This window comes from Dipodomys spectabilis, unplaced genomic scaffold (assembly GCF_019054845.1).
Source record: "Dipodomys spectabilis isolate Male_0828 unplaced genomic scaffold, ASM1905484v1 ptg000230l, whole genome shotgun sequence".
Lineage (NCBI taxonomy): Eukaryota > Metazoa > Chordata > Mammalia > Rodentia > Heteromyidae > Dipodomys > Dipodomys spectabilis.
Genome location: NW_024870907.1, coordinates 2196214 through 2210916, shown reverse-complemented (window position 1 = coordinate 2210916; position 14703 = coordinate 2196214). Strand labels below are relative to the sequence as shown.

The following is a 14703-nucleotide window of genomic DNA, read 5'->3' as shown; positions in this document are numbered from 1 at the left end:
CGCGGCGGTGGTAGCTTTTTCGCAAGATGGCGGCGCGCGGCCTCCGGCAGGCCGCCGCTGCGGTCGCCAGCTCCTCGGTGAAGCCCATCTTCAGTAGGGACCTGAACGAGGCCAAACGGAGGGTACGCGAGCTGTACCGCGCCTGGTACCGGGAGGTGCCAAACGCCGGTGAGGGGCAGCGGCGGACGCGGGGACCGGAGGCGGCTGCTCACGGCCCAACGGCCGAGCTGAGGGCCCCGCGGGGGCCGGCGACCCCGGTGCCCCGGGGAGCGGGTCACCGCGCCGGCGGGACGAGGCCTGGCGGGGCTCCCGAGCGCCCGCGCGGGGGAGCAGGGGCGCTTAGGGCCGTTTTGTGGGCGACGCGGCGAAGGACGCCCCGTCCCAGGAGCTCCGCCGGCCGCGGCCGCGGCGCCAGCCCGGCCCCGGAAGCTTCCCCAGACCGCTCAGCCCGGAGCCAGCCTGGCCGCAGCCTCTGGCCGTCCCCCCGCCCGCACTGAGCCGGGCGAGGGCGCTGGCCGCCCCAAGGTCGTCCCCGGAGTCCGGGGTGACCTTCCAAGTCTCTCCAGGGGAGGGGTCTCCCTAACGGGGTGCAAGCCTGTCCCCGCCGTGCCGTCCCCGGTCGTGTTCCCTAGGCCTCCCCTCCTCGCGGCCGGTCGCCCCCCTCCCCGCCGCGGAGCCCCTCTTTTGGCTTTAAATGGCCCTGTCCGGCCTGGGCCCTTAAATCTGTCCCAGTGCTGATTCAAAGACTGGGACCCCCCCCCCCCCCCCGCCGTCCGGAGCAGTGCGGACGCGCGGACGGGCTGGGGAAGGCCAGAGCTCAGACCCCAGTACTCCCCACCACCCTCAGCAATGTCGGGCTGTGCATGTTTTGTTGGTGCTCTCCGTGCTCATCACGGCTCGTGTGAGGGGAGCGTGTTGTGTGTGTTTTGCGCATGGGAACACTTGGTTCTTCCCTGCCTGTGTGTAGATAGCGGAGCCTGTTAGGCACCGACAAGCTGTGTGATCCGTGCCCGTTCCCTCAGAATGGTCACCTTTGGAAAGTCACTGTGTTACGTAGATGAATACATCCCAAATGATGAGGGCCTGGCATTAAGCGAACACTTGTTAATATTGGCTGTGGTGTTTTGCTATTTCTGCTGCTGACCTACAGAAGGCTCCCTGAGCAGCCCAGTTCTTTGCTGTATGTGAACTGTGCTACTGTCAGTACCCCCCTCCCTTTTTTTTTTGGCCAATTCTGGGGCTTGAACTCAGGGCCTGAGCACTGTTCCTGAGCTGCTGCTGCTTTTTTTTTTTTTTTGGTCGGTCGTGGGGCCTGAACTCTGGGCCTGGGCGCTGTCCCTCAGCTCAAGGCAAGCGCTCTACCACTAAGCCACCTTCCCAGCCCCTCCCCCTTTCTGAAACAGGGTCATGCAGCCAGCCCTGCCTCTTCCTCCTCAGTGCTAGGATTACAGTCATGTGCCACCACAATCACTCTCACACCGACCTTTTGAGAGATTGCTGGTGACCAGAATTTAACCCTACCTGGTGTTAAGGAAGTGGGAACTGCCAGGCGCTGGTGGCTCACGCCTGTAATCCTAGCTACTCAGGAGGCTGAGATCTGAGGATCGCGGTTCAAAGCCAGCCCGGGCAGGAGAGACCGTGAGACTCCTATCTCCAATAAACCACCGGAAAACCGGAAGTGGCGCTGTAGCTCAAGTGGTAGAGCGCTCGCCTTGAGCTGAAGAGCTGAGGGAAAGCGCCCAGGCCCAGAGTTCAAGCCCCACAATCGACCAAAAAAAAAAAAAAAAGAAAGTGGGAACTATGGAAGTAGTGTTTTGCTGCGCAGGGGCAAGCAGATAACAGGTGTGAGGGGTGGGCACAACAGGAAGTGGGAGAGGTGCATGTGCAAGACCCTGGGTTCTGTCCCGAATGCGGGAGAAAAAGAAACCAGTCGGGCACAGTTGCCTGCCTCCCCATCTGTTCAGGAGGCTGAGGCTGTCATGAGGGTAGGCTGAGCGACTTAGCTCAATCCCACCTCAAGCAGTAAGTAATACCAACATTCATAAAAAGCTCAGTCAGTGCTAGAAGTGGATGTAAACGTTTTATGTTACGCAGTCTCCACAGCAGCTCAGAAATTTAGGTGTGTTTGTCTTCATTTCATTAATAGACTCAGAAAATGACGTATGTAACTTGTGGACAGGGATGAGAGGGGAAAGCTGGGGGAAAGCAAAGGAAGGGGTGACATTGTCCAAAAAGAGAAACGTGCTCATTACCAGACTTATGAAATGCCAACCCCCACCTTAATAACAATAATATATTAAAAATAAGAAAAAAAATAAAAATAAACTCGGATACAGCATTGTTAACTGACACAGGATATAAATGAGGGAACTGGCATTTGAATCCAGGTTGTTCCGACTGTGCTGTCTTGCTATCTTTCAAATATAATGGTCTGGCCAGTCACTGGTGGCTCATGTCTGTAATCCTAGCCACCCAGGAGACTGCAATCTTCGTGGTTTGAAGCCAGACTGGAAAGAAGTCTGTGAGACTTTTTTTTATCTCCAATAAACTACTCAGAAAAAGCCAGAAGTAGAGCTGTGGCAAGTGGTAGAGTGCTATCCTTGAGCAAAAGGAGCTCAGGGACAGTGCCCAGGTCCTGAGTTCAAGCCCAGGAGTGGCATTAAAAAAGACACGCGCGCGCGCGTGTTTGTGTGTGTGTGTGTGTGTGTGTGGTCTGTTTCCCCAAACAATGCAAACTCAAAACTCATTGAGCCTCATCTTACATGTCACATCTCCAGGCACAAGAGCTTAGGGTCAGGCTATTGGTGTGTGGAATAAATGGACAACCTGTCTGTTAATGGATATTTATTGCCTTATGTTTTTAAAAACATGTTTAAACCATGTAATTTCTGAATCATGTTTCTCTTTAGTGCACTTATTCCAGCTAGACATCACTGTGAAACAGGGGCGGAATAAAGTTCGAGAGATGTTTATGAAGAATGCCCATGTCACAGACCCCAGGGTGGTGGATCTTCTGGTCATTAAGGTAACTGGCCCTTCCTGACCAACTTGCCCCTTGTTTCTCAGTCCTCCCAGATGAACAGGTAACTACTACTTCAGAGGAGTAGTTGGAGTTATCATCTTGTTAAATAGATTATAAGATTGTTAAAGGAGAATCTACTGTGGCTTACATTTTATAACTAAAGATCAATGCAAAGAAAAGTTTGAGTACATTTTGAATGCGGCCCCTGGAAGCAGAGCAGCAGCTTTACCTGGGTGCCAACTTACAGCTAGCACTGAGGAATTCTGTCTTATATAAATGGGGAGCAGTTAGAGGCCTGGTTCCATCCCACCAGCCAGTCCCATTGCACCAGTGTGGGGACCTCAGTGTAGTCCAGGAAATAACATAGAAGAGAAATGTTAAATAGAAATTGGAGTTAAACCAGTCGAGTTATGCAGGCACGGTTACATGTCAACCTGAAAGTCTCCTCTTTGCATCTGTTCACCAGAGATGGTAATATTTGAAAGACCTCATTTTCTAGATACAGGAACAACTAGATAGAGCAGTTATTTGCCCAAAGTCATTTATTTATTTTTGGGTCCAGTCGTGGGGGCCTGGGCGCTGTCCCTCAGCTCTTCAGCTCAAGGCTAGCGCTCTACCACTTGAGCCACAGCGCCACTTCTGGCTTTTTTTTCTTTTTGCTTATGTGGTGCTGAGGAATCGAACCCAGGGCCTCAGGCATGCAAGGCAAGTGCTCTACCACTGAGCCACCTTCCCAGCCCACCCAATGTCATTTAAAAGGTCCATGTCAGCCAGGCACTAGTGGCTTACACTTGTAATCCTAGCTACTCAGGAAGCTGAGATTCTGAGGATCACGGTTCTAAGCCAGCCCAGGCAAGAAAATCCATGACTCTTTTTCTCCAATTAACTACCTCAATTGGAGCTGTGGCTCAATTGGTAGAGTGCTAGCTAGCTTTGAGCAAAAGAAGCTTAAGGACAGCACCCAGGTCTTGAGTTCAAGCCCTAGCCTGGCACTAAAAAAAAAAAGTCTGTTATTTATTGAATTGTAATCCCTTTGTACAATTACTTAATAAATTTTTTATAAATTTTTTAAGTGTGTTACAAAGGGCTTAGTTACTAAGCTAAAAAGACAGTCTACAAGATGGGAGATCTTTCATAATTCTATATTCTGACAGGGGTTAATACCCAGAATATACTAGGATCTCAAAATAATCCAAACCCAAGAATATTAATAATCCAATTAATAAATAGGCAAAGGAGCTAAATAGATACTTGTCAGGAGAAGTAAAAATGGCCAATAATCATGTGAGGAAATGCTCCACCCCAGGCCATAAAGGAAATGTGAACCAAAACAACATCAAGATTCCATCTCACCCCAAGAATACAAACAAAAGATGCTAGTGGGGATGTGCGGAAAAAGAACCCTTTTGCACTGGTGGTGGGAATGTAACCTAGTGCAATCGCTATGGAAAGCAATTTGGAGATTCCTCAACAAACTAAACATAGAGCTCCCTATGATCCAGCCATACCACTCTTGGGCATTTATCCAAACAATGACAAGTCAGATACAGTTAAGACATTTGAACATCCATGTTCTTTGCAGCCTATTTACCATAGCTAAGTTGTAGAAACAGCTCAGATACTCTACAGTGGATGATTGGATCAAGAAAATGTGAATTTTACTCATCCATCAAGAAAAATGTTATTTACAGGGAAATGGGTGGATCTGGAAAAAAAGTTAGATTCACAAAGGGCTCTCATATGTGCAAGTTAGATGTAAATTATAAGCATGACAACAAACACAGGACCATATGCATATATACACAAATTAAGTTTTGGTATATGCAGAGGAGGATTCCAGTGGTATAACTCCTCTGAACTGACTTAATAATTTAACACAATGAATACCAGAAAATAAACATGAATTGGGGAAAAGTGGATGAATACAGAAGAAATGAGCAGGGAGGGCTGGGAAGGTGGCTCAGTGGTAGAGTGCTTGCCTTGCATGCCTGAGGCCCTGGGTTCGATTCCTCAGTACCACATAAGCAAAAAGAAAAAAGCCGGAAGTGGCGCTGTGGCTCAAGTGGTAGAGCGCTAGCCTTGAGCTGAAGAGCTGAGGGACAGCACCCAGGCCCAGAGTTCAGGCCCCACGACCGGACCCCCCCCCAAAAAAAAATATTCTCTACAGAAATGAGCAGGGAGCTGGTGGCACATGCCTGTTAGCTTCTCAGGAAGCTGAGATCTGAGGGTCTTGGTTCAAAGCCAACCAGGACAAGAAAGTTCAGGAGACACTTATTCTCCAACTATCAGCAAAAAACCAGAAATGAGATGGGGCTGAAGTGGTAGAATGCTAGTCTTCAGCAAAAACAGCTCAGGGATAGCACCCAAGCCCTGACTGAGAGTTCAAGCCCCATGACTAGCACAAAAGTGGGTGTGGGGGGGGAAGGGGGTAGATAGCTGAATAAAGAAGAAAGGTGAGCAAATAGTCATAATATTCTGTGTGCATATGTGAACCTTGCGCTCTCTGGGGTTGGGACAAAATGGAGAGTGATGGAAGGGGCGACTGATCAACACACACTGTACTCATAAGCCCACATGTTCAATTGAAACTCCTTTGTACAGCTACTTCAAGGGAATTCAAAAATAGTCTGGGTCAGGGGCTGGGAATGTGGCTTAGTGGTAGAGTGCTTGCCTAACATTCCTCAGTACCACATAAACAGAAAAAGCCGGAAGTGGCTCAGCCTAACTGGTAGAGCAGCTCAGGGGACAGCGCCCAGGCTCTGAGGTCAAGCCCCAGGACAAGTCTGTGTCAAGCAGAAGAGAGTCCTGAGCATCCCTGTTGTACTCCTTTGACTTAACCACATTGACCTGTCCCCTCCCTTGTACAGGGCAAGATGGAACTGGAGGAAACGATTAAAGTGTGGAAACAGCGGACACATATTATGCGGTTCTTCCATGAAACAGAAGCACCACGGCCAAAGGATTTCCTGTCCAAGTTCTATGTTGGCCACGACCCGTGACATCACTCAATGAAAAGACACATGTGGATATTTAATTGTTTTAGAGTACAAATAAACTCATTATTTGACTGTCAGTTCAGGATAGAGCTCCATAGCAAGTCAGTTCTCTGCAGTCTCTCCTTGTGCGAAAAACTGAGGTCTTGGCATATGTACCAGTTCTTTTGTCTTTCTTCAAATATGCATTGGGTTTTTTGTTGTTTTGCTTTGCAGGGAAGGGAGGACTAGGGTTTGAACTCAGGGCTGGGTGCTGTCCCTTAGCTTCCACTCAAGGCTGGTACTACCCACTTGAGCCACAGTCCAGTTCTGGCTTTTAGTGGTTAAAGCATCTCAGATTTTCTTGCCTAGGTTGGCCTTGATCTCTAAATACTACCAATATGCACTACCCTGCCCTACCGCTTAGTTGTATTTATACAGACTTTACAGTGGGACATTTGGTGTGCAGGCACAGGAGAGCCGACAGAATGGGCTGTTTTCATATCAATACTGCTTCCCCCACCAAAGGGTGTGTTCCCTGGGTTCTGAATAAAATGGATGCTCAGAGCCCTAGCCCCTCCACTTGGAACAAGCACCTGTCCTTAAAGTGAAATTAACTTCCTACTTCTGGCAGGCTTCTGAGGCACAGCTGTTCAGTGCATGCAGAGCAAAGAACATTGCATGCAGAGCAACTGGAGCCTGTGCAGATTGAGGAGCCTCAGCCATTTTCTAAGTCACACACAGCTGATGTTTATTATAATTATTCACAATCTGGCTGGTGCTTTTATAGTGTGCAGTGCACAGCATATCTCAGGGGACCTCTCCCAGAGCCTCAGGATCTGGGCTGTGTTTCTGGACCATGCAGGAGGCAAGGCTGAGGTCTTTTCCAAAACCACACTTGATAGGGAAGGAGGAGAGGCTGAGAGCGTCACCATTTCTTCAGCAGTGCTTTCTCCTTTCTCCCTTCTCCCTCCATGCCCTGTAAGAAAGGGAAGCAGCTATGAACTGGGCAACAGACAGATTGGTTCTACCAAACATGGAGAAAGGCAATGTTGAGTGCCTTTATTTGTGCATTGAGCAGGCATGCACCACAGGTCGACACGGAGATGAACAAAAGGCACTTTCCCTGCCAGCAAAAAACTCAGTCTGGTAGAAGTGGGTTACTGCGCATTTAGGAATATAATAACTAAGTGCCATAAACCTACAATCCTACCTACACAGAAGGATGAAACCTGAGGATCAAAGTTCAATGCCAGCTGGGACAGACAAGCCTAAGAGACATCTCTAGTTAGCCAGCCAAAGGTCAGAACTGGAGGTTAACTTAAGTAGTAGAGCACTATCCATGAGTGAAAAAGCCAACCAAGTGAAAACTTTCAGGAGCAGGGGAATCGTTCAAGTCCAAAAATAACCACAACAAAAAGGGCTGAAGATGCAGCTCAAGTAGCAGAGTGCTTGTTTAGTGACTGGAAAGCCCTGAGTTCAAACACCTCTACCTGAAAGTTACCAGGCAATCTGTAAATTGGTTGTCACTTTCATCCAACTTAAAGAAAAATCCAAAACACGAATCACCAATTGTGCCAATCCCCTGAACCTTCTGCCCGAAATGTCCAAATGCTGGTATTTCCACATCGGATTTGCCATCCCACTTCTTGTGCCTGTCCAGTTGGGGGAAAAAGTTACCTGTTAGTCGTCATCATCGTCATCCTCTGGGACAAAAATGTCATGTTCCTCTAGTAGAGCTGCGAAGTTCTTGCTTATGAGCGTCCCGACGTATAGAAAGGGGATCACAATGGAGAACACACGGAGGAGGCCAAAGGACATCTGCAGAGGGGTAGAATGGTGGCGGTGAGCTCCAGAGCCCACTCTGGCAGGACCACGGGAAGTCCTGGCCCCTCAGAACATTTCCTCCGGTGGATCCCAAGAGCCATGGTAGGCCACTTGATATTAAAATCCTTGGAGAAATTTAGAACAAGTTGTGGCCATCAAAACGGATGTGGTAAAGAAAGGCACTGCAGACATCTAAAGTTTATTATCAGGTACAACCTACAAGCAAGCAAGAACATTCAGAAGACCATAGCTGGCTCTACCAGAAGATACTCAAAACGATTACAAAAAAGCACTGGGAAGGGGGCTCAGTGGTAGAGCGCTTGCCTCGCATGCACGAGGCTCTGGGTTCGATTCCTCAGCACCACATAAGCAAAAAGGAAAAAGCCAGAAGTGGCGCTGTGGCTCAAGTGGTAGAGCGCTAGCCTTGAGCTGAAGAGCTGAGGGACAGCGCCCAGGCCCAGAGTTCAGGCCCCACGACCGGACCCCCCCCCCAAAAAAAAAAAAAAGGTTGCACTTCCCTTTATTTACAAACACTTTACAATTCATTGTTTTCATCTCAACTGTAGGGGACAAAGCGATTGCATGACTTCTCTCTGCCCCAGGGGAGTGGCGCACCACACACAGGACCAACTAGTGCAAAATGCAACGTTTGCCCTTCAGCTTCTGCCTCCGAGCCCCTTCTCCCACCTGTCAATACAACCGGTAGCGCAAAAATGCGTCCCTGGTCCGCCTTCCGGTCTATGCCGAGCCTACGATTGGTCTTTGCCCCTGTCAATCAGTATCGGCCACACGCACGCCTCACAACGATTGGCCTTGGCCCTTTCGCCCCGCCCCCGAGCAGACACTCACTTTCACAGGTTTGGGCAAAATGGCGCCGCTGCGGGTAACGATGACTGACCTAGATGGTACCAGGTTCGGACCTGATGTACCTTGTACGACGGAGACATCTCCACCTTTCTTCCAGCTCGGCCCCCTCCGGAGAGCCCCGGATCGGACAGACGCCAAAGCCAGCCGGCGAGCCGCTCCAGACGCCATCTCCCAGCTCCGCCCCTCGTCCCGGCACCCGCACCCACCTTCACGGCCCGGCGCCGCCCTCGGGAAGGGCGCCTCCCCAAGCCTCGCGAGACTTGCAGGCGCCAAGAGAAGCCCAGGCGCAGCGCTTGCGCAATGCCTCCCATCGCTGGGCGTGTCACCCGCCGGGGCAGTGACGTCACTGCCCGCCCCCCCCCCCAGCTCTGACGGGCGGGGTCCCCAGCTCCGAGGTTCACGCGACTCAAACTCCCAAACCCACTTCCTGTAGGCTGTAGAAAGAAACTTAAGGAGCCAAAATGAGTACGAATGGAAGAAAGCTTTACTTAGTGTTTAAGTCTATTAAAAACCAGTTTAAACGTTTAACAAAGGTCTGTACTGTGTACCTATAAAACAGGTGCAGCGACCGCGGGCCTCACTCCCATGCCAGAGCCTGGGAGACAACTCGGCCTCCTGGAGACAGGAGACTTAGGCCTAGCTGTGTCTCAGCTGGCCCGAAGCCCCAGTAGAGAGGGAGGCTAGGAGGAGGCAATTTTGTGTTTGCGAAGGGGTGTCTCTGACTAGACTCTGCGTCTTCTAACCATCCGTCCACACTACAACCATAAGGGAAACAGACGGGCGGGTCTGCAGACCCAGGGCCATACCTTCCAGAGCCAAAAACAAAAAAACATCTGCATGATGCTGGGGAGAGTAGCAATGAGGATTCTTGACAGGTAAACTGTTTGGACAAGCAGGATTGTGACACAGTTCCTTCCCAGACGATTTCACTCAAAGTTTCAGAAGCAGGAACACCTTTGTATGGGAACTCAGCCAGCAGACATCACAGAGTGCCTGGACGGGTTCCTCAGAGCCACCTTGCCTGGCTGCTGAAGGCAGGGCACAGGAAGGGTTTCTGCTGACTTAGAAAAGCTACCAAGCCCACCCCAGGCACAGACCAGGACATACGTGGAGAGGGCAGCCAAGAGCAACAACAACAAATCCTCTCTATTGGCTAGAAATAGGTCCTACCTAGAAACCCCTATCACAAACAAATGCAAGTTCCCTGACGTCAGTCCTTCATGATGATATGCCAGGTAGCTTCTGGGATTTAAATGCACACAGCTTTCCTGTGATAGAAAACAGGGTTGCATAATCTTGTGTGCAGGCCAGAGGCAGGACAGGCCCACTTCTTTCATTTCATAAATACCCCAAGAGGGGCCAGCCTACCACAGAGTCCAGAGACTTAGGGCTGTCTGGGTGCTACATAAATCACCTTTCCTCTGCAGGCATACGGAAGGATCTGGAATTTAGAGAAGGTATCAAAAGCAACCTTAGAAATGAGTAAACTTTTAACTCCTGAAGAAAACTCAGCTGGGAAGCTAGTGGCTCACACCTGCAATCCTAGCTACCCAGAAGGCTGAGATCCGAGGATCGAGGTTCAAAGCCAGCTGGAGCAGAAAAGTCTGTGAGACTCTTTATCTCCAATTAACCACCAAAAAGTGGAGCTGTGGCTTAAGTGGTAGAGCACCAACCTTGTGTGAAAAAGCCAAGTGAAAGCTTGAGGCCCAAAGCTCAAGCTTTAGTACCAACACAAAGAAAAAGAAAAAACAAAGCAAGTGAGCAAGCAAGCTGGGCTCCAGTGTCCTAACCAGCAGGACAGAGCCACAACTTGGAAGGTCCAGCCAGGTTCAGGGCCTGTCCTGTTGCTCATGCTCTGGCTGGCTACCCTGCACCCTCTGCTGCCACCTCTGCCTCAGCTCCATGATCTCCTGGCCATACCAGTTGTGCAGCGTAGAGAAGCAGGAGGTCTCAGGGGACACAGGGCTCTGCCCTCTGCTTAGGAGGAGGCTGGCAGGGCCCTGCAGCTCCCACTCTGCCAAATCCCGCCCTGCTGGCCGGCTGCCCACTTCTCTCATGAAGCACCCAGGGCTGTGGTCCCTGGGGAGAAAGTGGCCATTCTCCCAAGCTGGAGAAGAGCGGTCTGGAGCCTGTGGCTTTCGGTGACTGGCAATGACCTTCCAGGGTGTAGAGCGATGCAAGGCCAGGCTCTGGCGGGCATCCTGCAGCTGGCTCTCCAGCTCTCGTACCACCAGACGCATGTAGCCAAAGCTGGCACGGGACAGGGCCTTCACCCAGGCCTCCTGGGCTGCCTGTCCATCTGCTGCCAGCAGGTGTGGGCGCACGCCAGGGGCATCAAAGCGGATGGCGAAGGCAAACTCCTCAGGCACAGGAGCCTCCGCCAACTCCACTGTGCAGCCCTCCAGCACCACCAGGCTGAGGGGGGCCCGGCCCTCGGGACTCTCAAAGGAGAACAGCAAGTTGCCCTTGAGGACAAACCAGCATCTTCGGCCAGTGCCACTGGGAGTGGATGGGGTTCCTGGACCCCCCCAAGTACGCAGGAAGCCGGTATGGTCTGCTGGGGCGTCACTGAGCGCATAGTGGGCCACACTCCTCTTGTTCAGCTTCATGATCCCGTAAGAACTGCAAGGCAGAGAGAAGTGGCAGCGGGTTAGAGAGGGAGGTGGCCCCGAGCAGGGAAGGGGCTGGCTCTGCAGGGACCTGGGCTGCCCTGGGGTACCTCCAGGGTTGCTGAGACACACCCTGAGCCTCTGAGTTTTCATCTGTTTTTTTTGTTTTGTTTTGTTTTTTGGGGGGTCTGGTCATGGGGCCTGAACTCTGGGCCTGGGCGCTGTCCCTCAGCTCTTCAGCTCAAGGCTAGCGCTCTACCACTGGAGCCACAGCACCGGCGTTTTCTGCTTATATGGTGCTGAGGAATCGAACGCAGGGCCTCATGCATGCAAGGCAAGCACTCTACCGCTGAGCCACCTTCCCAGCCCCGTGTGAAACTCTTATTTCCAATTAACCACCAACAAAGCCAGAAGTGCAGTCGTGGCTCAAGTGGTAGAGAGCTAGCCTTGAGCAAAAGAGCTCAGAGACAGTGTCCAGGCCTTGAATTCAAGCCCCAGGACGTGTGTGTACACACACACACACACACACACACACACACACACACACTTCAGATTTCAAGCCAATAAATGCAGGTAGGACAGGACAGGGTGAAAGGTCGGATGGAAACATACTTGGCAAACAAGAGTGTGACACATCGGAGGGTACGGATGCCACACCAGAGCACACCCGTCACAGCCGCTGACCAAGGCTCATCTCCCGCACTTCACTGACCGGTCTCCTCCCCTGCGCCAAACTGTCAGCCCAGCACTGAAGGGGAACAACACGTGGTCCGGGAGCAGCCCTCTTGGTCCGGGGGGGGGGGGGGGGGGGGGTCTTGGCTACAAAGCCCTTACCCGCAGAGCTTTGGGGAAAAGGGCGGACCTGGAACCCAGGAAACCTACAAAACAATAGCCCAAAGCATGAGAACTCCTACTCAGCCCTCGGGACCCAGCGGAGCAGCAGCTGGCTCCGGGAAGCCCTCCCAGACCCCTGACCCCCCCCCGGACCCCCCCAACCTCCCCCGATCCCCCAGCCCCCCCCCGATCCCCCAGCCCCCCCCCGCCCTCCCTCCGCACACCCCAGCTCCCGGCCGGTGCAGGGCCCGTGGATTTCCTCCTCAGTCCGCCACGCAGCGCTCGGCGTGGGTCCCCGGGGCCTGGCCTGGGCACCCCGGGTCACCCCCACAGCCAGTGGGGGGCTGGGCGGGGGGGGCTCGGGGAAAACGGGCTGAATTCGTGCGGGTGCCTCCGACAAAGCAAAGCATTAAAGCCCGAGGCCACAGCATCGCAGGGCCGGGGCGGCCCCCCCCGGGGACCCCCGACCCCCGCGGCCCGGCCCGGCGGCAGGGCGGGGACCGCACGCCGGGCCTCGGCCCCCAGGCCTCCCCCGCGCGCCCGGCCTCCGCGCCCGGCCCCGCGCGGCGCTTCCCGCCACGTCCCCGCGGCCACGCCCTCCCCGGGCCGCTCCCGCCGCCCGGGCCGCTCCCGCCGCCCGCCCGGCCCGCCCGGCCCGCCCGGCCCGCACTCACCTCCCGCCGCCGCCGCGCGCGGCCCGCGCCCTCCGCCCCTCGCCCCGGACCCTGCGCCTCCGCCCGGGCCTCGAGCGTGGCCGCGGGGAGCCGGGAGCCGACCTCACCCGGGCGGCTCGAGTTACCGCCCGGCCCCACCCCGCCCAGTGCTCTCCCGCCGCGGATCTTTTGCCTTTTGCAAAGCCAGTTTGGGATCCACCCCACACCCCAGGGAAACTGAGGCCCGGGACTGTGTGGCTCTGCCCGAGCCTCGGAGCTCGTCCATGCCAGGGTGGCCTTGAACCCAGGGCCCAGAGGTGAGGTCAGGCGGGCTGCTCCACCGGGTCTCCCACCCGAGCCCTTCTGCCCCCCTCCCCCTTCCCGGCCAAGCTAAGGAAGGCCTCAGCTCCCAGCTCCCAAGGTCAGCTCCTGCACTGCCTGCAAAGCCCTTCCCGGATTCTGCAGGTCTCGGCCGGTGCAGGTCATTCGTTTCTGCTCGCACCTCTTCCAGAGGGTCTGCAACCCACGGTGGGCCCCAGACCCTGCCTGGAGGCGTTGCCTACAGGACCATAAAAACCCGGTTCCCAGAGGCCCCTAGACGCCTCGCGAGCCCAGACGCCTGCGGTGAACTTGTGGCTTGTCACCTCTGCCTTTGCAGTTCCAGCAACCTAGCGGGGCCTGGCTTCCAGCTCTGCCCCAGCCTCGACCTCCGTGTCCTTCCCACCACTGAATTCTCAGACGCCCCCACCCCACCCCAACACCTGGCGATGGAGACCCCAGGTTTCTGCGGCTGGCTTGGGTTATATTTTCATTATAGCATTGTGCTGACCATCACAGAAACTCACCATACAGCCCACCCTTATTTTGATTTTTGTTTTGTTTTTCTGTCAGTACTGAGGCACAGGCCTCTTGCTCTGATTTGGCTTTTCTGCTCAAAGCTGGCTTCTCTACCACTTGAGCCAAGACCTCCACTTCCAGCTTTTTGGTGGTTAATTAGAGATAAGAGTCTCACAGATTTGCCTGCTGGGGCTGGCTTCAAACCTCCATCTGCAAATATCAGCCTTGGAATAGCTAAAATGACAGGCGCAAGCCGCCCGTGTTCCGCAAGCTTTCTTTCTTGTGTCTCCTTCACTAAATTTAATTAATCGTATACTATAGACCATGATGACAGTTTGCCTTGTGAAAGTGAAAATGTGTTTGTGACTCTAAGTGTCACTGTTTCACAATACTGTGAAATATGTGAAGTATAGGTAATCACCTAATCTCAATTAAAGAAAAAAAGTGAAAAAATCGTACACACTCTAGTAAACATGACAGAAGGTAATGATTGTGCAGGAAAACCGCACAGTAAGGGAGGCCAGTTGCCGTGTGGTCGGGAGATTGCAGCTTTAAACAGAATGGGCAAAGTAGTCCGTATGGAGAAGGGACCACTTGGCAAATATTTGCAAGCGATAAATAAGTCAGCTAAACCTAGAAGGTTCCAGGCAAAGGGAAGAGCGGGGGGGAGGCCTGTTGTGTTTGAGGAACTGCAGCGGGCTAGGAGTTTCCCCGCCCCCCGCAACTCCAGAGGAAGGCAGGGGTTTGACAGAGGAGTGATGGGAGCTGGACTTTCAAGGATTCCTCGCCAGCAGAGGAAAGAATAGATGCAAAAGGCAGCCCAGGGTAGGAGCTGCTGTCACAGCGCAGGAGAGACGCGAGGGGATCTGCAGGGCAGTGAGAGGCAGCCAGTTCACCGTGGAGTTCAAAGGTAGAGATTCTGGGCGCTGGTGGCTCACACCCGCAATCCTCGCCACTCAGGAGGCTGAGCCCTGAGGATCAGGGTTCTAAGCCAGCCAGGGCAGCAACACCGGTGAGCTCTCATCTTCCATTGATCCACCCAAAAGCCAGAAGTGGAGCTGTGGTTCCAGTGGTAGAGCTCC

General features: G+C 53.2%; 3 protein-coding genes across 3 annotated transcripts; 1 reads left to right on the top strand and 2 right to left on the bottom strand.

Annotated features, from left to right (window-relative positions):
- Positions 1–4: 4 nt before the first annotated feature.
- Positions 5–6095, top strand: Ndufa6 (NADH:ubiquinone oxidoreductase subunit A6). Its single transcript, XM_042697892.1, has 3 exons — positions 5–168; positions 2910–3025; positions 5890–6095. The coding sequence occupies exons 1-3, from the start codon at positions 27–29 to the stop codon at positions 6019–6021; spliced, it is 390 nt and encodes a 129-aa protein (XP_042553826.1). The 5' UTR covers positions 5–26; the 3' UTR covers positions 6022–6095.
- A 624-nt stretch (positions 6096–6719) lies between these two features.
- Positions 6720–8922, bottom strand: Smdt1 (single-pass membrane protein with aspartate rich tail 1). Its single transcript, XM_042697893.1, has 3 exons — positions 8671–8922; positions 7675–7815; positions 6720–6973 (listed from the first exon to the last, which is right to left on the bottom strand). The coding sequence occupies exons 1-2, from the start codon at positions 8854–8856 to the stop codon at positions 7678–7680; spliced, it is 324 nt and encodes a 107-aa protein (XP_042553827.1). The 5' UTR covers positions 8857–8922; the 3' UTR covers positions 6720–6973; positions 7675–7677.
- Positions 8923–10342: 1420 nt separating this feature from the next.
- Positions 10343–12476, bottom strand: Pheta2 (PH domain containing endocytic trafficking adaptor 2). Its single transcript, XM_042697989.1, has 4 exons — positions 12356–12476; positions 12132–12175; positions 11910–12045; positions 10343–11310 (listed from the first exon to the last, which is right to left on the bottom strand). Exon 4 carries the CDS (start codon positions 11295–11297, stop codon positions 10518–10520), a length of 780 nt encoding a protein of 259 aa, XP_042553923.1. The 5' UTR covers positions 11298–11310; positions 11910–12045; positions 12132–12175; positions 12356–12476; the 3' UTR covers positions 10343–10517.
- Positions 12477–14703: the final 2227 nt, after the last annotated feature.

What these genes read in the sequence shown, in the direction of transcription:
- Ndufa6 (XM_042697892.1), top strand. Translation starts at nt 27, where the DNA reads ATGGCGGCGCGCGGCCTCCGGCAGGCCGCCGCTGCGGTCGCCAGCTCC. An exon ending in CCGGGAGGTGCCAAACGCCG is followed by an intron (nt 169 to 2,909) that starts GTGAGGGGCAGC and finishes GTTTCTCTTTAG; the next exon opens with TGCACTTATTCCAGCTAGAC. An exon ending in TGGATCTTCTGGTCATTAAG is followed by an intron (nt 3,026 to 5,889) that starts GTAACTGGCCCT and finishes TCCCTTGTACAG; the next exon opens with GGCAAGATGGAACTGGAGGA.
- Smdt1 (XM_042697893.1), bottom strand. Translation starts at nt 8,856, where the DNA reads ATGGCGTCTGGAGCGGCTCGCCGGCTGGCTTTGGCGTCTGTCCGATCC. An exon ending in TTTTGCCCAAACCTGTGAAA is followed by an intron (nt 7,816 to 8,670) that starts GTGAGTGTCTGC and finishes ACCCCTCTGCAG; the next exon opens with ATGTCCTTTGGCCTCCTCCG.
- Pheta2 (XM_042697989.1), bottom strand. Translation starts at nt 11,297, where the DNA reads ATGAAGCTGAACAAGAGGAGTGTGGCCCACTATGCGCTCAGTGACGCC.